Source organism: Crinia signifera, chromosome 4 (assembly GCF_055691185.1).
Source record: "Crinia signifera chromosome 4, ASM5569118v1, whole genome shotgun sequence".
NCBI classification, from domain to species: Eukaryota; Metazoa; Chordata; class Amphibia; order Anura; family Myobatrachidae; genus Crinia; species Crinia signifera.
In genome coordinates, this window is record NC_139220.1 from 222,565,475 (window position 1) to 222,582,550 (window position 17,076).

Genomic DNA, 17,076 nt, shown 5'->3' on the forward strand with positions numbered 1-17,076 from the left:
TGTGCTATCATCTGCTGACCTCAATACCAACAGGCCTCAGAGATGGTGAATGCAATCTGGTCAAATAAGCTACACCTTGTCCAAGTGATAAACTTAAATACATACCTCCCAACATGACCCTCTCCAGAAGGGACACAATGCTCTGTTCCTGGACTTCCTTAACAATGTATGATTGCCAATCACCTGTGTTGAAACACCTTATCAATTAACCTGTACAAAGCAGGTGATTGCAATCCTAAATTAAGAGGGAAGTCCAGTAACAGAGTATTGTGTCCCTCCTGGAGAGGGTCATGTTGGGAGGTATGAAATAAGTGACCAGCATACTTTGACAGCTTCACCTGATAAGGTGAGAGCCACAGGGGCCATCTCCATGTTAAACTTGTTTTCCTATAAAGGTGTTTTTCTATAGAGATCAATAAACAGATCATGGTTTAGTACTGCTATCACAACGTTCACTGTGATACAGCACCACGCCAACCTTGGAAGTTAGTTCCATGTGTTTTAAGTCCCATATACACTAGAGCAGTGGTAACCAAATCCAGTCCTCGAGAGCTACCAACAGTTCACATTTTCCATTAAACCTAGCTGCTGCACGGGTGCACTCATTACTCACTGACACATTTTAAAAGATCCACAGGTGGAGCTATTTACGTCATTTGTGATTCTGTGAGGAGATCTGGAAAGCATTAACTGTTGGTAGCTCTCGAGGACTGGAGTTGGCTACCCCAGCACTAGAGGATTTGGTAAAAGACATCGCCCAGAAAAGGTGCTTCTGAGCAATATCTTAACCTATCCTCTAGTTAGTGATGGGTAGTTCGTGAATGATTAGATCAAAATGAACTAATCTTCAAAGTGAACTAAATCGTTCAGATCAGTGCTCTGGCAAAGATTAGTTCATTTAGTTCACCAGGAAGTAAAGCAAGTGGGAGGTGTAACACACAGACAGACAGAGCCCAGCAGATCCATAAGGCTCATTTACTGGATCTTTACTTCCTGAATCTAAAGTTAAAAGTACAACAAAGCCCAGCAAATACAGATCTAATAAAATAAAAATATGCACTGCCTAGCCAAAGTTGTGTGGTGTGTCTGTGAGTGAGAATGTGTGCTCATGCTGCTCACCTTTATGTGATGCTATCATTATATGATTAGTTCAGATGTCCAAACACTTGCTGCTGCTTCTGGTACTGGGTCCTGAGCATACTGCTGTGCTAAATCTGCTGCTGGGACTTGTGTAGGAGCTTCTGCAGCAGCCATGTTATCAGCTCTCATGCAATACACAGGAGGCAGTACATGTTAGCTGCCAAAGATGGCAGTGCTGAGCTCAGACATGGTCTGGACTCTGCGGATCCAAATGAACTACATTGTCCTGATGACTCATGAGTCCTGCAAATAGTTCAGTAGTTCAATTAGTTCACTGATCATACAGATCCCTGAACTAATCTCTGACTATACACCATAATGAGACTGTACAGTACCTGTGAGCTACCATGTGTGGCACTGCTGTGCTCAGGCATATGTATTGTGTGTATGCAGCCACAGACACAGTGCTGGCTGCTGCATGTTATACAGTATACTGTAGTAGCTCTGTTTACTCCACATTACAGTCAGAGATGGATATGTATGAACCTTCATGATGCATACAGTGGAGCAGTTGCCCCTAGCAACCAATCAGCAACTGGTTACTTTGCAAAGTGTCTACTTTATCTCTCTCTAAGGTCAGCTAAATTGCGGCAAGGGGACATGTTTTTTTCTAATTACTGTATTTTAAAAGCAGAAAAAAAATTGACTTATTAAATTACTCTGAATTTGGGTATTTTACTTGCATATTATGGAATGTAAAATAATAACCACAATGGGATTAATATTGCAGAGCTAAACAATAAGCATGTCACTAGAAGGGTGCTGTATAATTTATTGCTTTTCTAAACTAGAAAATAATCGGATTTATTAAACATACAGTATATGATCACTCTAACAAGACTATAACTCCTACAATGAGCTAGTATTACAATGCCTGCTCTGTGTGTCATAATCTAGTCTAGTTCATCTAGATCCATTCACTCCTCTCAGTCTCTGAGTCAGTGATGGAATAATGAACTAAATGAGCTAGATGAACTAATCTTCTGATCTAATCTTTTGGGTGAACTAGATCATAATGAACTAGTCACCAAAACGAACTAGATTTCCCATCACTACCTCTAGTGCAGGCCTGGCCAACCTGTGGCTCTCCAGCTGTTGTGAAACTACACATCCCAGCATGCCTTTCCACAGTTTAGCACTCCCTAATAGCAAAACTGTGGCAAGGCATGCTGGGACTTGTAGCTTCACAACAGCTGGAGAGCCGCAGGTTGGCCAGGCCTGCTCTAGTGTGTACACTCAATGCTAATTACTCCAATGCATTGCTAACTACCTCTCCTGGATGCTGAACATGCAGGTCATTTTGGCTGTAAAAGCCAACAACCCACATGGTAAGCGGGTTCCGGTGACGTCAACAATATAATGTTCAGTGTGTACACTCAAACCTCCCATCAGCGGTCAGTATTATTAACTATATTGACCGAGGCCAGGACTGCCTAGTGTATGTGGGGCATTAGACTAAAAATCAAAGCAAGGTTTCAAAATTTTAATATACAATTATCAAACTGCAAAACTGTTACTGGTGTTAAAAGGGAAGGTTATGTGCACCACTATAAGAAGCTCCACAATGTTCGGAGAGCATGCAGTTCCCCTCTGTGCCTAAACCGTTTATGTAATATGCTTTGTGCAGACCCTACTAATATGAATGACATCACATGTATTATCTCTAAAGCTTTTTTCAGATCAAGGTCAGGCATTTAATCTCTGGTTTTATTTTAACGCATTGGCTAGCTCTTCTGCACATACTGCAATCCAATTTAAAAAAATACACCTAAAACAGCATCTATATGATTTCCTGGGAAATCAACAACAAAGACTAAAGCAATCATTTCCAGTAATGCATTATAGAGCTTAATATCCAATGAAAAATATCCAACTAGGGGCACTTTGATAACACTAATAAAACAATCTATTTACTTAATATGATCATACTAAATTTATATTTTAAGTGGAACTTTTTTCTTTTTCCGGTACCTCAATTTTCTTAGCATTGGCTTCATACACTATCTAGCACTTACCTGTACTCCAGCTACTGCCATCTTTGGGAGACTCATTGTAGCGAGTCCTCGTTCTACGGCCAGCTCCATTTGCCACGCCATCTAGCAGAATTGCAAAAAGCTATTTGTATTAAGGAGTTTAAAATGGATGACGTCATGTTTTTGACACAATGGAGAAAGGACTGTCCATAGACAAAGGATACATTACAGCCACAACCCCAAAGCTGGCAGCAGTGGTATTATGTGTTAATCATTTCACATGCTATTAGAGAGCAGGGCCCTCTTTTCTCTTTGCCATAACCATACATAATCATTAAGCAAAATCCTTTTAACGTTCATGAAAAACAGACATAGCTATAAGGTATAATGGAATTGGGGTATACCTAGATAACAGAGCAAACTGAATAAATAAGATCTTTGAAACTTACATTCAACTGTTAATTCTAATAACCATAATAACCATTCAAATCCGGAATGCTATAATTCCGCAATGTTATCGAGACTCCGCCAAACACGCAGTCACTGATGAATTTGTAAGCTTTCACTGCATGTTCAGACAAAAGGGGTTATCTTTATCGATTTATTGAAGTATTTTTAATTGTGCTCTGCAATTTGCAACATTATGGGACAGTAAGTAACCATGTAGAAAAGGAGATAGAAACTGATCCCCACTCAAAAGGTACATCGGAAACCATATAAAAGTGCATTTAAAAAGACATTTATGTGAAAATCTGCATTGATGGGAACATGGCGCTGTTGCTAATTTGGCAGCAGACTGTTTTCCTGAGAGCTGCAAATTATAAGCACCATTTCATGTGCATGCACTTGGCTTGCTACACTGGATGTATTTTAAAAACCAAAAGTAAAGCAATAATCTGATATACTTATTAAGCATTTGTCATATGTATACACATGTTTTCACATAATGCATGCCCTTTTTGATATCCTCAGAAATATACTTTATATAAGACTTTTTATTTATCCTGCCACATGTACATACATGGAACATCCTAACAGACATACATCGGGCATCTAAACAACAGTTCAACAGTTAAATGTAAAACATTGAAAAATGTAAATTACTTTGCTTTTGTAGCAAATGACAAAGACATCCAAGAGAAGGTATTTACATTCATTTTCCACAGCTAAAACACTAGTACTAGAAATAAATACCTCTGTAACAACATAACATGTTTGTGTGTGTGGGGACACACGTGATTCATAGGGATTACTTACCGATAGTTGGTGTGTCCTGTAATGGCCTCCGACGTGAACCTGACGAAGTGAATGGAAAGTACGGGCTACCGGGCTTCCCTGGCGTTGGAAGCTGCCCTGAGCTTCCAAGTCCAATATCTGTTCGAATAAGGCTGGACTGAAAAACAGAAAAACAGACCTCAAATGTAAATCAACGTTTTAATAATGGTTATTTGCTTTTCTCATTTGCTACTTGAATGAGATTTGCCCACTTGTCATAACACATTGTTATAAATGTGAATTCCTGTAAGACTAAAATTTAAAGTAAACCCACACACCATACACAACCATTTGAGTGTAAAGGTGCATACGCACGCCATGTTGTTTGCATATAACGAAGATTCACTATGCCTCAAGGCCTAACACTTAATGTGATCTTGTTTTCTTGGGTGATATACTAGAGCAGCTGGTGCACAAGATTCAGCTTAACTGCTGATACTGATTTCAGTTGAATGAGTGCCCCCCGAATTGGGAATCTTTTCTCTCTTTCTCCAAATTTGTACTAGTAATATTCCCAGGGAGCACCTCCAAAACTTAATGAGGGATTGACCACATAAATAAAATCTGGAAACAACTGATTATAAAAATACATTAATAGAAGTAGTCTGTAAGGACAACCCCAACTCTCCTAGAGATACTGATTTCATGAATGTTTGCTTTTGCAGTTAAAACAGCTCTAAACCTAACTTGCTTGCAAGACAATATAGCATAGCTGCCTACCCTCTGAATTATGCAGGAGACTCCCTGAAATAACAGCAATCTCCCTCTCTCCCTCATTAGTCTAGCAATCTCCCTCATTTCACCTAAACCACATTACACGGTTACAATTTTGGACAAAAAAAGGAATGAGAGATAGATACAGTTACATTGAATCATCAGCACCATTTCCCAGCACGTTAGAAAATATAGTAACTCTTAATAACTGATTTGGGGCTCATCTACATTTGGATATAAGTCATTTTACAAGATTCCTTTCAGATGTAGCAGTACACACCCACGCTTCTAGGTGCCACGTTCACAATCTCTCCATATATGGAACTAGACACACCCTCTGGGTGGAGCATGACACGCCCCCTCAATGGGACGCTGTGCAACTATAATCTCCCTGAAACTAGATTCCAAAAGTAGGCAAGTATGCAATATAGTATTATCAATATCAAAATCTTAGGCAACTACCACAAAATCACTGCATATTAATTCATGTAGAGCCAGAGAAACTATGTTTCCTGCTGTAAAATCATCATAAAACATTAATGAGTGACAAAGATACTTACACATAAAATACAAGTAGGTCAAAGGTTTCAGATTTGTAGCTAGCTAAATTGTTTAAGAAAAAAAAAAGAAAAAAAAGGGGGGTGGGGGTAAAACTTTGGCCCCTACGCACTACCAGGCCTGGCCAACCTGTGGCTCTCCAGATGTTGTCAAACTACAAATACCATCATGCCTTGCCACAGTTTTGCTGTAAGACCTGGCCAACCTGTGGCTCTCCAGATGTGGCCAAACTACAAATCCCATCATGCCTTGCCACAGTTTTGCTATAAGGGAGTGTTAAAACTGTGACAATGCATGCTGGGATTTGTAGTTTCACAACATCTGGAGAGCCACAGGTTGGCCTGTCCTGCACTTGACAATTCATCTGCAATTTGGGCTCTTTTCCTGTGTTTGTGGTGATCAATCGCAAGAAAAGAGCCTAAATTGCAGGTGAATGACAGTAGGTCCGATGCGATGCGCGGTCCCTTGGGCATCACACTGGAGCCTTTGATTTCTTCTGAGCCAGGCATGCTCAAGAGGGGATTCGCCAGCAAGGTTTTGGAGTCGCCATAGTGTATGGTTATCTTCTGCTGAAATATCTGATAAAATGTGGTTGCAATTCTATTAGTACAGGTGTACAAATATTTGCAACATTCTCATACAATAAAACAATTTAAAACTTGTAAAATCGATGGCTTGCATGAAACTGTATCGAGATATTCAATTAATTAGTTAACTATTTCGACCTATGATTATTCAAATTGTGGCTATTTTCGCAGCTATTGCAGGCATTTTTCACTTTTCTTTTGTCGAAAATGCATCTGCAAGAAACACCGCAAAAGTGGTGAAAATGGATGCAAATGTGACAAAAACAGGTGGATCTGCGATTGGTGTTTTTCAGCACTGACACATTTTTTGTCTAGGCGAAAAATCTGACATCTAATTGAATAGGTCGAACAACATGCCACCGAAAAACCAGCACCAATTGAATACCCCTTAAGCGTTTAAGGTGGAAACAAAGAATAATTAAATAAAGAAAATGTCCACATAGCCACACACACACACACACACACACATTACAAATATGTACGTGCAAAGTTTTAGATAGATATATACACACACACAAACTCTTCTAGAAGCCTGGTAACAGTAATCCTCTGTGATGGATAGATTATTGCTGACAGACTACAGAACACTTAATTCCTAGGGGAGATTCTGCCCCAAGTTAGTAAATTGCCTAAATCACCATGACACCTGTCAAAGTACACACTCTTAAGCTGATAACCAGAGGACAGGCTACAATGGACTGTTTACTAGTAGCTGAAAGATGGCCTGTAAAAGTGTTATTTGTTGTCTTATTTTGTTACTACAGCATTATGAATTTTCCGGAGAATCTGTATATACTCGAGTATAAGCCTACTTTTTCGGAACATCTTTTATGCTGAAAAAGCCCCCCCCCCCCTCGGCTTATACTCGAGTCAATAAGTTTCCCAGTTTTTTGTTGTAAAATTAGGTGCCTCGGCTTATATTCGGGTCGACTTATACTCGAGTATATACGGTACATTGTGACATTATCTTTACACACACACAAACACACACGCATGCACGCACGCAACTGTTCATGTGAAAATTGAGTGGGTACATCAATGTTAGGTTAATTTGTAAAAGGGACAGGATTTATAGAATGGACAGGCCTAAACATTTTTCAAGATGGTTCCGGATGTAAAAAGAAAAGACCTCAATGAATGTTGTACTCGCGTAAAGAAGTTTTTTAAAGAAAAGTGATGTATAAAAACCCAGTTCTGTTTCTGAATGTATATACAGCTACAAAAAAATGTAATCTTTTGAAAATTGTATAATCAAGCCTCTGACTTATTCATTTATAACTGTATCCATAAACATAGCAGTTAGAGAACTGAAACTGTCTGCACAGCATGGTGTGTTTCACATACCGTATACCAATAATGTAGGTGAAGAGATTCAGCACAACAGTTAAAAAAAAAAAGAATGGCCCCTACTGCACTACATTTAGGAGAGGATGGGACAGGTAATTACCATGGGCACTCAACTAATTTTAACACATAGGTTCAAATTCTAACTCAAGGTGGAAAACCCGGGAAAGATTTATGGGGCACAATGAAAACAATATTTTGCTGAACGTAGTTGAAAGCACTAAATTCATAAGTTAAAAAGAGAGTACCAGGAAAGTAAATCCATAGAGCATTAAAACTGGCCATAAATCAGGATGACCAGCATCCGATCCAAGTCATCTAACGATTTCCCCGGCAACTTCCCAGTCTCACAATAGATCTTGTGTGTAATTTCACATAAGAGCTATCCGTAAGATCTGCAACTCCCAGCATACTGGTGGTTAACAGCATCTTCAAGATCTTACGTGCGGCACATAAGATCTGATGATCCAATTCATGACCCACGCATCTTACAGAAATACCTCACCATGTGCGCTCAAAACACACACACACACACACAATGCATCGCGCAACACCTCAAAATCGCGTGTTTGCACCTGAAATCATTCTAATGTATGGCCACCTTAAGATTTGAGAAATCAGTGATGCACACTGGTAGATCAAGAAAGTCATCCTAATTTTGCAAACAACTTAATAATCTAGGTTGAACTAGATGGACGCAAGTCTTTTTTCAGCCTTAACTACTATGTAACTTAAGTCATACGCAGTGTGCCAAACTACTTAGGTCCCACCACCCAGTAAAGCTACAGCATCAGAGGCCTCATGACATCACAGCTGATAAGCGTACGCACATGAAGACTATTGACCACTGACCACAAATACTAACCACATCTGTTAAAAGTCTGACCAAATCCACTTTAATTTTGGAATCTATGTATTATCATGCAGCAATAATTTTATTTGTGCTTGCGGGTCACAGGAAATTTGGCATAAACACATTGCCTATATTAGAAGGCAATGCTAGAACTGAAAACATATTTGTTAAACTCTATGGCTGTGTACCATGGTACCCAGGGGTGCCCTGGATTGTTGGTCCATGACCAAATACAGTGATTTCTAACCAATGTAAAACACAAATTTTGAACAAACAGAAGTGAATCCTGTCCATCACCACATAACTGACCGAAGGATAGGATATAAAAATTTGGTCTAGGGGTGCCATGAAACAAATTCTGACACTGAGGTGTGCTGTGATTTAGAAAAAATTTGGGGAACTACTGCTCTATGGAGTTATCAAGAATGGAGGCAGCTTTTAATACGATTGCTAAAATGGAATGTGTTGTGTTCAAAACCAGACACTTCTATTACCAAATCAATTACAACAGACATTATAAATGTAAATAAAGGGAAGATATGAATCAATGTCATCATTTTAAAAATAATATTCTATCTAATTAACTTGGCAAGGGTGCATTCTCTACACTGCACAGGACACTAGTCTTTTTGAAGATCAAAATCTATGTCATTAATCAATTCTACAGATTTATCTGCTCATTTGAGTCAACGAAGATAAAACTATTGATTACAACTCATCCGGTCTTCAGGGCTTCTGCGGAAAACAATATACGGTACTTGTGAGTTATCCGGGCTGCCGATTTTGTCCTTAAGTTTGGTTAACTTAAGGACACCCGACCGACGCGATGCCCACGATTTAGCTCCAAATCGGGGGCATCGCGTCGGTCGTGGCCGTTATAAGGGGCCGCGACGCGATGCCCCCGATTTCCCATAGACAGTAATGTTAAAAGACACGATATCGGGGGCATCGCGTCGGTCGTGGCCGTTATAAGGGGCCGCGACGCAATGCCCACGATTTCCCATAGACAGTAATGTTAAAAGACACGATGGACCCGATTTCCCATAGACAGTAATGTTAAAAGACGCGATGGACCCGATTTCCCATAGACAGCAATGTTAAAATAAAATTACAATGTGAAATTGGGCAATATGTTTTTAAAAAAAATGTTTCATGGCCCCCCACCACCGTTAACGCCACCCCGCTATTGACGCCAACCCGAAGCGTGGCGAGCGCAGCGAGCCCGCGAGGGGCGGCGGTACGCGTCCTCCGACCTTTTCATGCCCTACTATCCACTAGGGCGTGGAGTGAGAATAGAATAGTGTGGCGAGCGCAGCGAGCCACCGAGCCCGAAGCGTGGCGAGCGCAGCGAGCCCCGCGAGGGGACGCGGACACCTGTGAAGCCCGCAAGGGCACGCGGATACCTGTGAAGGTGTCCGCTGCGCTCGCCACGCTTCGGGCTCGGTGGCTCGCTGCGCTCGCCACACTATTCTATTCTCACTCCACGCCCTAGTGGATAGTAGGGCATGAAAAGGTCGGAGGACGCGTATCGCCGCCCCTCGCGGGCTCGCTGCGCTCGCCACGCTTCGGGTTGGCGTCAATAGCGGGGTGGCGTTAACGGTGGTGGGGGGCCATGAAACATTTTTTTTAAAAACATATTCACATTGTAATTTTATTTTAATATTGCTGTCTATGGGAAATCGGGTCCATCGCGTCTTTTAACATTACTGTCTATGGGAAATCGTGTCGGAAATCGGGTCCATCGCGTCTTTTAACATTACTGTCTATGGGAAATCGTGGGCATCGCGTCGCGGCTCCTTATAACGGCCACGACCGACGCGATGCCCACGATTTCGGGCGCGATGAAAAAATCGGCAGCCCGGATAACTCACAAGTACCCAATATACAGAGGCCCAAGAGATTGTTTGCGCTGTGAACAAAATATGTATGTACTGTATATTATGCTTATTTACCCATCTGTCTAAAGCTGAGTACACACTATGATATTATGGACAGTATATCAATAGTAGACGATTCATAATGACAAATTGTTCACATCGTATAGTATGTACTATATGCAGGCTCTCATGGGTCAATGACAACGATATCCTCTGTCATCCATATGTGCAGCTCATTCTGAGGATATCGACAACCACATCATACTCCTGGTCGTGGCTGCTTAAAATAGATCATTGGACGTATGGAAATTTGCACAGTGTGTATGCACTATATAGTTTGACCTGGAGCTCAAGGGAATTCGTTGACGATATCATATAGTTTGCACAGAATATAGTGTGTACCCCACTGTCTCACTACTATAAAATCTGTTTATTTTGATTTCAAGATTCTACTGATAATCCCAGGATCAATACGTGGGTATCTTCACGAAAGAAATAAAAAAAGCACACTAAAAATAAAGATGTCCCATTATTGATTTCTTTTCAAAATAATTGGCCTTAAAATTTAAATATAAAAATTGTCCTATATAGATTACTGATCATAATAATGCCTCTGTAAATACAATCAAAATATTTTCACTGTAGCTATTCATGAGAAAATTATTAAGTACAATACCCTCTATAATCTTAGAATTATAACTGCAGGCTCACTGTCATTATTATCCTTTATTTATACGACGCCTCAAGGGACCTGCAGCGCCAAATTACAGGGTATATAATTGAATAAGCAAAACAGTGAGTTATAGTTTAATATACAATAGAGGACAAGTACAAGATACATAACTGCAGCTGCATCAGCAGAGGACACTGGAATAATTAGCAGCGTGGCAGAAAACCACATAATTTGGTGCCAACAAATTTGGTTTAAGTAAGAGATGGAAAAGCCCATTCTAAAGGATTAAATCAGGGGTTCTTAGACTCCCCAACACAGTTCACGTTTTCCAAATTACCCGACAGGTGCACTCATTACTCATTGACACATTTTAGAAGATCCACAGGTGGAGCAAATGCTTTCCATTGTGATTCTGTGAGGAGACCTGCTAAACATGCACTGCGTGGGGTAGTGAGGACAGAGTTTGTGAACCTGTGGATTTAATCAATACTGGGGCACTTTCTTTCCCTGCTATGCAGACTAGAAGGTAGGGAGGATAAATGTGGTATCCAGTCAACAATCACTAGGTCGACCACTAATGGCAGACAGTGAGTAGGTTGACCCCTAAAAGTGGTCGACATAAGCAAAAAGTAGACATGAACATGGTCGAAACATAAAAAGGTTGGCTGTCGACCTAGAATATGTCAACCATTTTTAGGTGTGACCTACTGATTGTCAGATTTTAGGGGCAAACAGAATTGAGTATGTGTGTCTAGCTCTAAAGTCGTTCCCCATCCACTATTCACACCAAATGTGAGAGGGTAAATAAACAGTCTCCATACACCAGTCGACTCTGTAATGGATCAGTCGGAGGCAATCATTCCATGGTGCATGTAAAATAGAATAAGAGCAGATGATAGTGCAAATAACATTTTAAAATGAAATGGTTTAAATCAAGATTTGCACTTACAATAAAAATACGTATATACAAGCATGAAACTGATATCCTTCTGGCAAAACAGCATCCACCATTGGAAATACAAAGCAACCTCAGTAGCAATCGGTCCGGACCAGTAACCACTCGGTACCTTGATGGGGAAGCCGTCCTGGCAAGGGGGGGTCCGATTCGATGAGAACCACACTTTACCGATTGTCAACCATAAGTTGTCGACCTAGACATTGTCTACCACTTATACCAGAACAGACATATGCTATACCGCTTTGACCTAAGGTTATTGCCAAGTTATAACGGGTTGTGGCTCTGTGTGAAAGTGCCCTTGAAAAAACCCTGGGTCGCGGGACTTGGGTATCCAACCCTATAGTAGCAACGTAGGGTTTAACATCAGATGACCCTGGTTAGTGTGAATAAAATAACCCAGTTCATCTGACCAAGGTCTCAAACACGGTAACTTGTGCCAGCTCTTCGGCGCTTGGAGACGACAGAGAAGCCTGCGTCCAGCTTGAAATGTGGATAGGTTTGAAGCTGATGTGATGGCTTGAAACCTGTGTTGTGACCCACTCAAATTTGCTGGAAACTAATCCAGACACTACAGTCCATATGGTGGCATAAAAGCCACCCAAGATAACATTTGGATTATTGCAGGGTGATTCCCAGCCTGCAGAGAAACTAACCCAACCTACTCCCTTTTACACATATTATCTGGACTTTGTAATATAGCTTGCTTTTAAGAGTAATGCTATGCATGGTGGGCAGCACAGTGGCTAGCAGACTATCCACTTCTCTCCAGAAAAAGACAAAGACTCTAAAAATTTTGATCAAAGGCTTCCAGTTCTCATTCTGACCCACTACTCCTTGTTCAGATTTACATTCTTCGATGGATTGTAACTCAGCTGTACTGCTATCACTATTCATGGGTATGATTATTGTATATATGATGGATGTGCAATAAGTTTCTTGCTTCAAAAGTGACAGCAGGAGAGTTTTGACTGACTGCGAGATGTTTTATGGGTGGGAAGCACCATCACAAATTCACTGTGTTAAGTGGCTAGCAGAATTTCAGTATTGGTAAAAGCCCCTGGAAGACTAAGACAGTGGAGGTCAATCTGTGTCTGCCATCAAAGAACACAACATTACTATGGTGCAAGCCATAGTTGAGTTGGGTGCCAGGGTGACCATGGCCCAGTAAGAGAAAGTGATAGGCATCTCATCGGGTTCCATTCGCTTGATACTCCATGAAAAGCTTGGCCTGTGCAAGGTTTACGCATGCTGGGTGCCCCATTATTAGACTTGCAAAATTAAGGAGGCTTGGTTGACTTGGTGCCGCAACATGCGGGCCAGGTTTATGGCTCACACTCTGTCAGGAAGATCATTGGCACTGGAACTATGGTTTCAACCTTTGCCCAGTGGCCCACAGATGGCAGTGCACCACCACACAAGTTCTGACGTAAGCGTAGCTTGGGCTAAGCAAGATGATGGGTGTTTTTGTGACCAAGACTGGTCATGTAGCTACTGTGCCAGTTCGACACTCATGAATGATAACTTATTTATCCTCCAGAATTTATAATACAGTACCTTTATGCATTTTTTCTTGAAGCACTTTATGTGAAACCAATAAAAGGGTTTATTTAAACCAACACAGTCTCAATTCTTCATTCATATAGGGGTGAAGCGCAGAAAGCTTCCTCATAAAATATGCCAAATAACGCCTTCTGTAAAAGCTGGAAGCTAATTCCAGGCATGGGCCAAGGAGCTCATGGTTCTATTCTACATTATGACAATGCACCTTCCCCATGTCCAGGTAAGTAGTGGATTATCTGTCCAATGAACGCATCCAGGAACAAATAAAGTGAAAGGTCAGTAGGATTTATTTGAAGTCACCGGAAGCTGCAGTGGAGATCCCAATTCAGCATGTAGAAAATACAACTGCTTCACCAAGGAATTTGTGTGCATGTAACTCTACAATGACTGCTCTGGCAATTAATTTAAAAGAATGTCATGTACAATTTCTATGTAAATTTTTTTTTTTTTTTTTTTGGTGTATCCAGAAACTTATTGCACAGCCTTCATATACTGCAGTCTCTGTGCTTCCAGCAATTTTGGGTGCACAGCTGGAATACAAGAACATATGAAAAGGAACACATTTCTGTATTTTCACCAAAAAGTCTATATTATTTTTTTGATAGAAAGATGTTTATCTGGTTTGGAAAGGCTATTGCTATAAACATAATCCAATGGTCCAGGGCTATTTATTGTGTTAAAACAGGTTCTAAATATTTGCTGCTTATAGAACCTAGAAATGGAGAAATAATGCTTAAAGAATTTCCTAAAAGCAGTACGTCCTCTAACACCGCCCCCCAAACTAGTATGTATTAATAGCAGAGCACATTCAAAATCTTTCCGAAGATTTATACATTTAGGATATTTTTCACATTATAATGTAAATCCACTTAACAAAGAAATGCTATGGTTAAGTTGGCAATTATGAGCATGTTGTTTAAATCAGATACGAAGGATCTCATTAGATAGTGATGTGAAATACAGTTGTTACAATTTTAAGAACAAAAGAATCTTGAATGTGTAATCAATAGCAATTGGCCAAAAAAAAAAAGAAAGAAAGTTAATTATGATTCTCCCTAGTGTTTTAGTGTTTTGTCTAAGACAAGGTTTCATTAAATGCTTTGTGCTAACCTGTAAGCATTCAAGTCATCTGATCACACATTTATTTCTGTCTTTTAGAACCATACAAAAACCATGTTCATGTGTATAATTGGTCAGCAAGACTGTGCAGATGACGGTCCTTATATGTTAGCCGGGCACCCGGCTACGCTACGCTGACAAGCCAAATGTAGAGTTATGGTGCACATGATTATATTGGCGGCTGTAGGGACCTAGCATCAGCAAATGCATACACACGTCAATGCCGGCGGCTGACACCGGGTGCATACACTGGCCAATATAATGAGCGATGTCGCTCACAAGTGCCAACATTAGCAATGGCGCTCATTTTATTGCTCAGTGTGTACAGTGCTTTAATCCTGCATTGGGAAAACCTCAAATTGTACTGATCATCTATACATGAAGCTTCCAGCATATTTAAAAAATAATGACAAACATTCATCAAATGCTTCTTGTCAGAGTAATCAGATTCATTTGGGTAGTGAAATAGTATGAAGTCCTATACCTAGGGTTTGAAATCTTCTAAATATACAGTACTGTGCAAAGGTTTTAGGCAGCTGTGGAAAAAGGCACTCACCGCTCGTCACTTCCCTGTACATACTGGGCGGCTTCATTTTGAAAGCAGATTAGACAAGTAAACTGAGCTGCTTTAAGCTCAAAGTCGCCCAGTGTGTATAGGCCTTTACTGCTTCAGCATACCAAAGACATTTTGAACAATACTCTGCTTCCAATATTGTGGGATAAACCCTTTTTTATTCCAAAAGGACTCTTGCACAAGTGCACAAAAAAAAGACTATAAAGACATGGTTTCGTGTGTAAGAACTTGACTGGCCTGCACACAGCCCTGTCCTCAACCCCACCAAGTACCTTTTGGATGAACTGCAATGAAGATTGGGAGCCAGGCCGTCTCGCCCAACAGTGCCTGACCTCATAAATACTCTACAGAATGAATGGGCACAAAAACACTTTAAAATCTTGTGGAGAGCCTCCCAAGAAGAGTTTTTGAAGTGGTTGCTCTCAATACATATTATTTCCATTTTAGAAGCCTGAGAAATGCTGCTGTCCTTTTCCGGTCTGTCTTTTGCACTCTATCCTTATGAAAAGTCTGATTAAAACTAAGGCACAAATGATCCAATTGTATCCACGTATGTAAGACACTGTAACACCTAGTGAATGACACCAGATGGAAACTGCATGCCATAAGCCTGGCAACTCCTACACTGATCGGGCATGCATCCAAAAGGAGAATATACCAAAACAAAACTTGGTCTTTGCACTTAAAATGTCAGCAATCTGTTCGTAAAAGCTTTCATGTATATGGTAGCGAGGCAACAGATTGAAATGATAACACAATGTTTAATAAAAAAAATAAAAAAATTACATTTAGTATACACAGCCAAATACACATTGATGAATGGAAAGTGAGCAGCATTTGTTAAGGTGCCGCTCACAGTTTGAGGAGACAGCGGGGTGAGGTGGCACTGGCGGGAATGACTCAATATCACTTTATATAGTAAGTAAATTTGTCTGAGCTTTGTGACATTTACGGGTCTCAACAACAAGGGGAAAAATAAGGCTGTTTGTTCATAAATATGCTTGATTTAGGATAAATGATGAAGCAAACATTTAAAACACTTTGCCCTTTTCATCTTTGTTGAATCTTTTGCAATTATTGCAGTAGTTTACCTCCTTGGTAGGTAATTTGTAATACTTAAAGAAAAGTCTGCAGAGTGAACAGAATACATACTAAATTATTATGATGATTGTTACATGTTCTATGAATTCACCTAAGTGTTCATTCACAAAAATGTTTCTGTCTGTGACTAACTGGGCTTGGCATGCGCCAGGCAGGTCTGGGCAAGTATGACAAAGGTTTATTTTTACTTTGCTCTCCATAAGCTTAACATGTGTTTTCACAATAGACAAAGAGAAAAAAGAAAAAGAAAAACTAAAATATAAAATAAAACATTTTGTATGTATTTCCCCCAGAATGTTTAGCTGAATATATATATATATATATATACACATATATATACACATACACATACACACATACATATATATACACATATTCCGCCGTCATGAAAGGGGCATGCCCGGGCCGCCACCGTCAAAGGGGGCGGGCCCGGCCCCTCCGAGGTCACTGTGCTGCTGGGGAAGCGCCGGGCATCGCGGTCTACGGCAACGCTGGGCTTCCCGGTGAGGCTGATTTAGCGGGGCGCTGCGAGAGGGGCAGGGCGGGAACACTATATGACGTTCATGACGTCGGCACACCAAATTTATGAAAATTTCTTTATATCAAAGAAAACTTGAAAAAATAGCACATGGCAACATATTGGAATAACATTATGAAAAAGGTAAAGGTTACTTATCACAGTCCATCACTATTGCATAGTGTATCTAGGACACCCGTCACCAGCTTCCAAGCCACAATAACCGACAGCCTATTTCGGTGGCACGATCACC

The 17,076-nt window shown here is 40.5% G+C and overlaps 1 protein-coding gene across 11 annotated transcripts in view; it reads right to left on the reverse strand.

The window, feature by feature from the left end:
- TCF12 (transcription factor 12) overlaps window positions 1-17,076 on the reverse strand; it is a 237,105-nt gene that overhangs the window by 68,875 nt on the left and 151,154 nt on the right. For 6 of the 11 annotated variants that reach the window (XM_083183833.1, XM_083183835.1, XM_083183839.1 and 3 more), the window contains exons 7-8: window positions 4,371-4,506; window positions 3,156-3,236 (exon numbers count right to left, since the gene is read on the reverse strand). In XM_083183833.1, the coding sequence (XP_083039959.1) occupies window positions 3,156-3,236; window positions 4,371-4,506 (217 nt within the window). The remainder of the gene's footprint in view (window positions 1-3,155; window positions 3,237-4,370; window positions 4,507-17,076) is intronic. The other 5 variants (XM_083183842.1, XM_083183841.1, XM_083183840.1 and 2 more) reach the window with 1 other exon arrangement.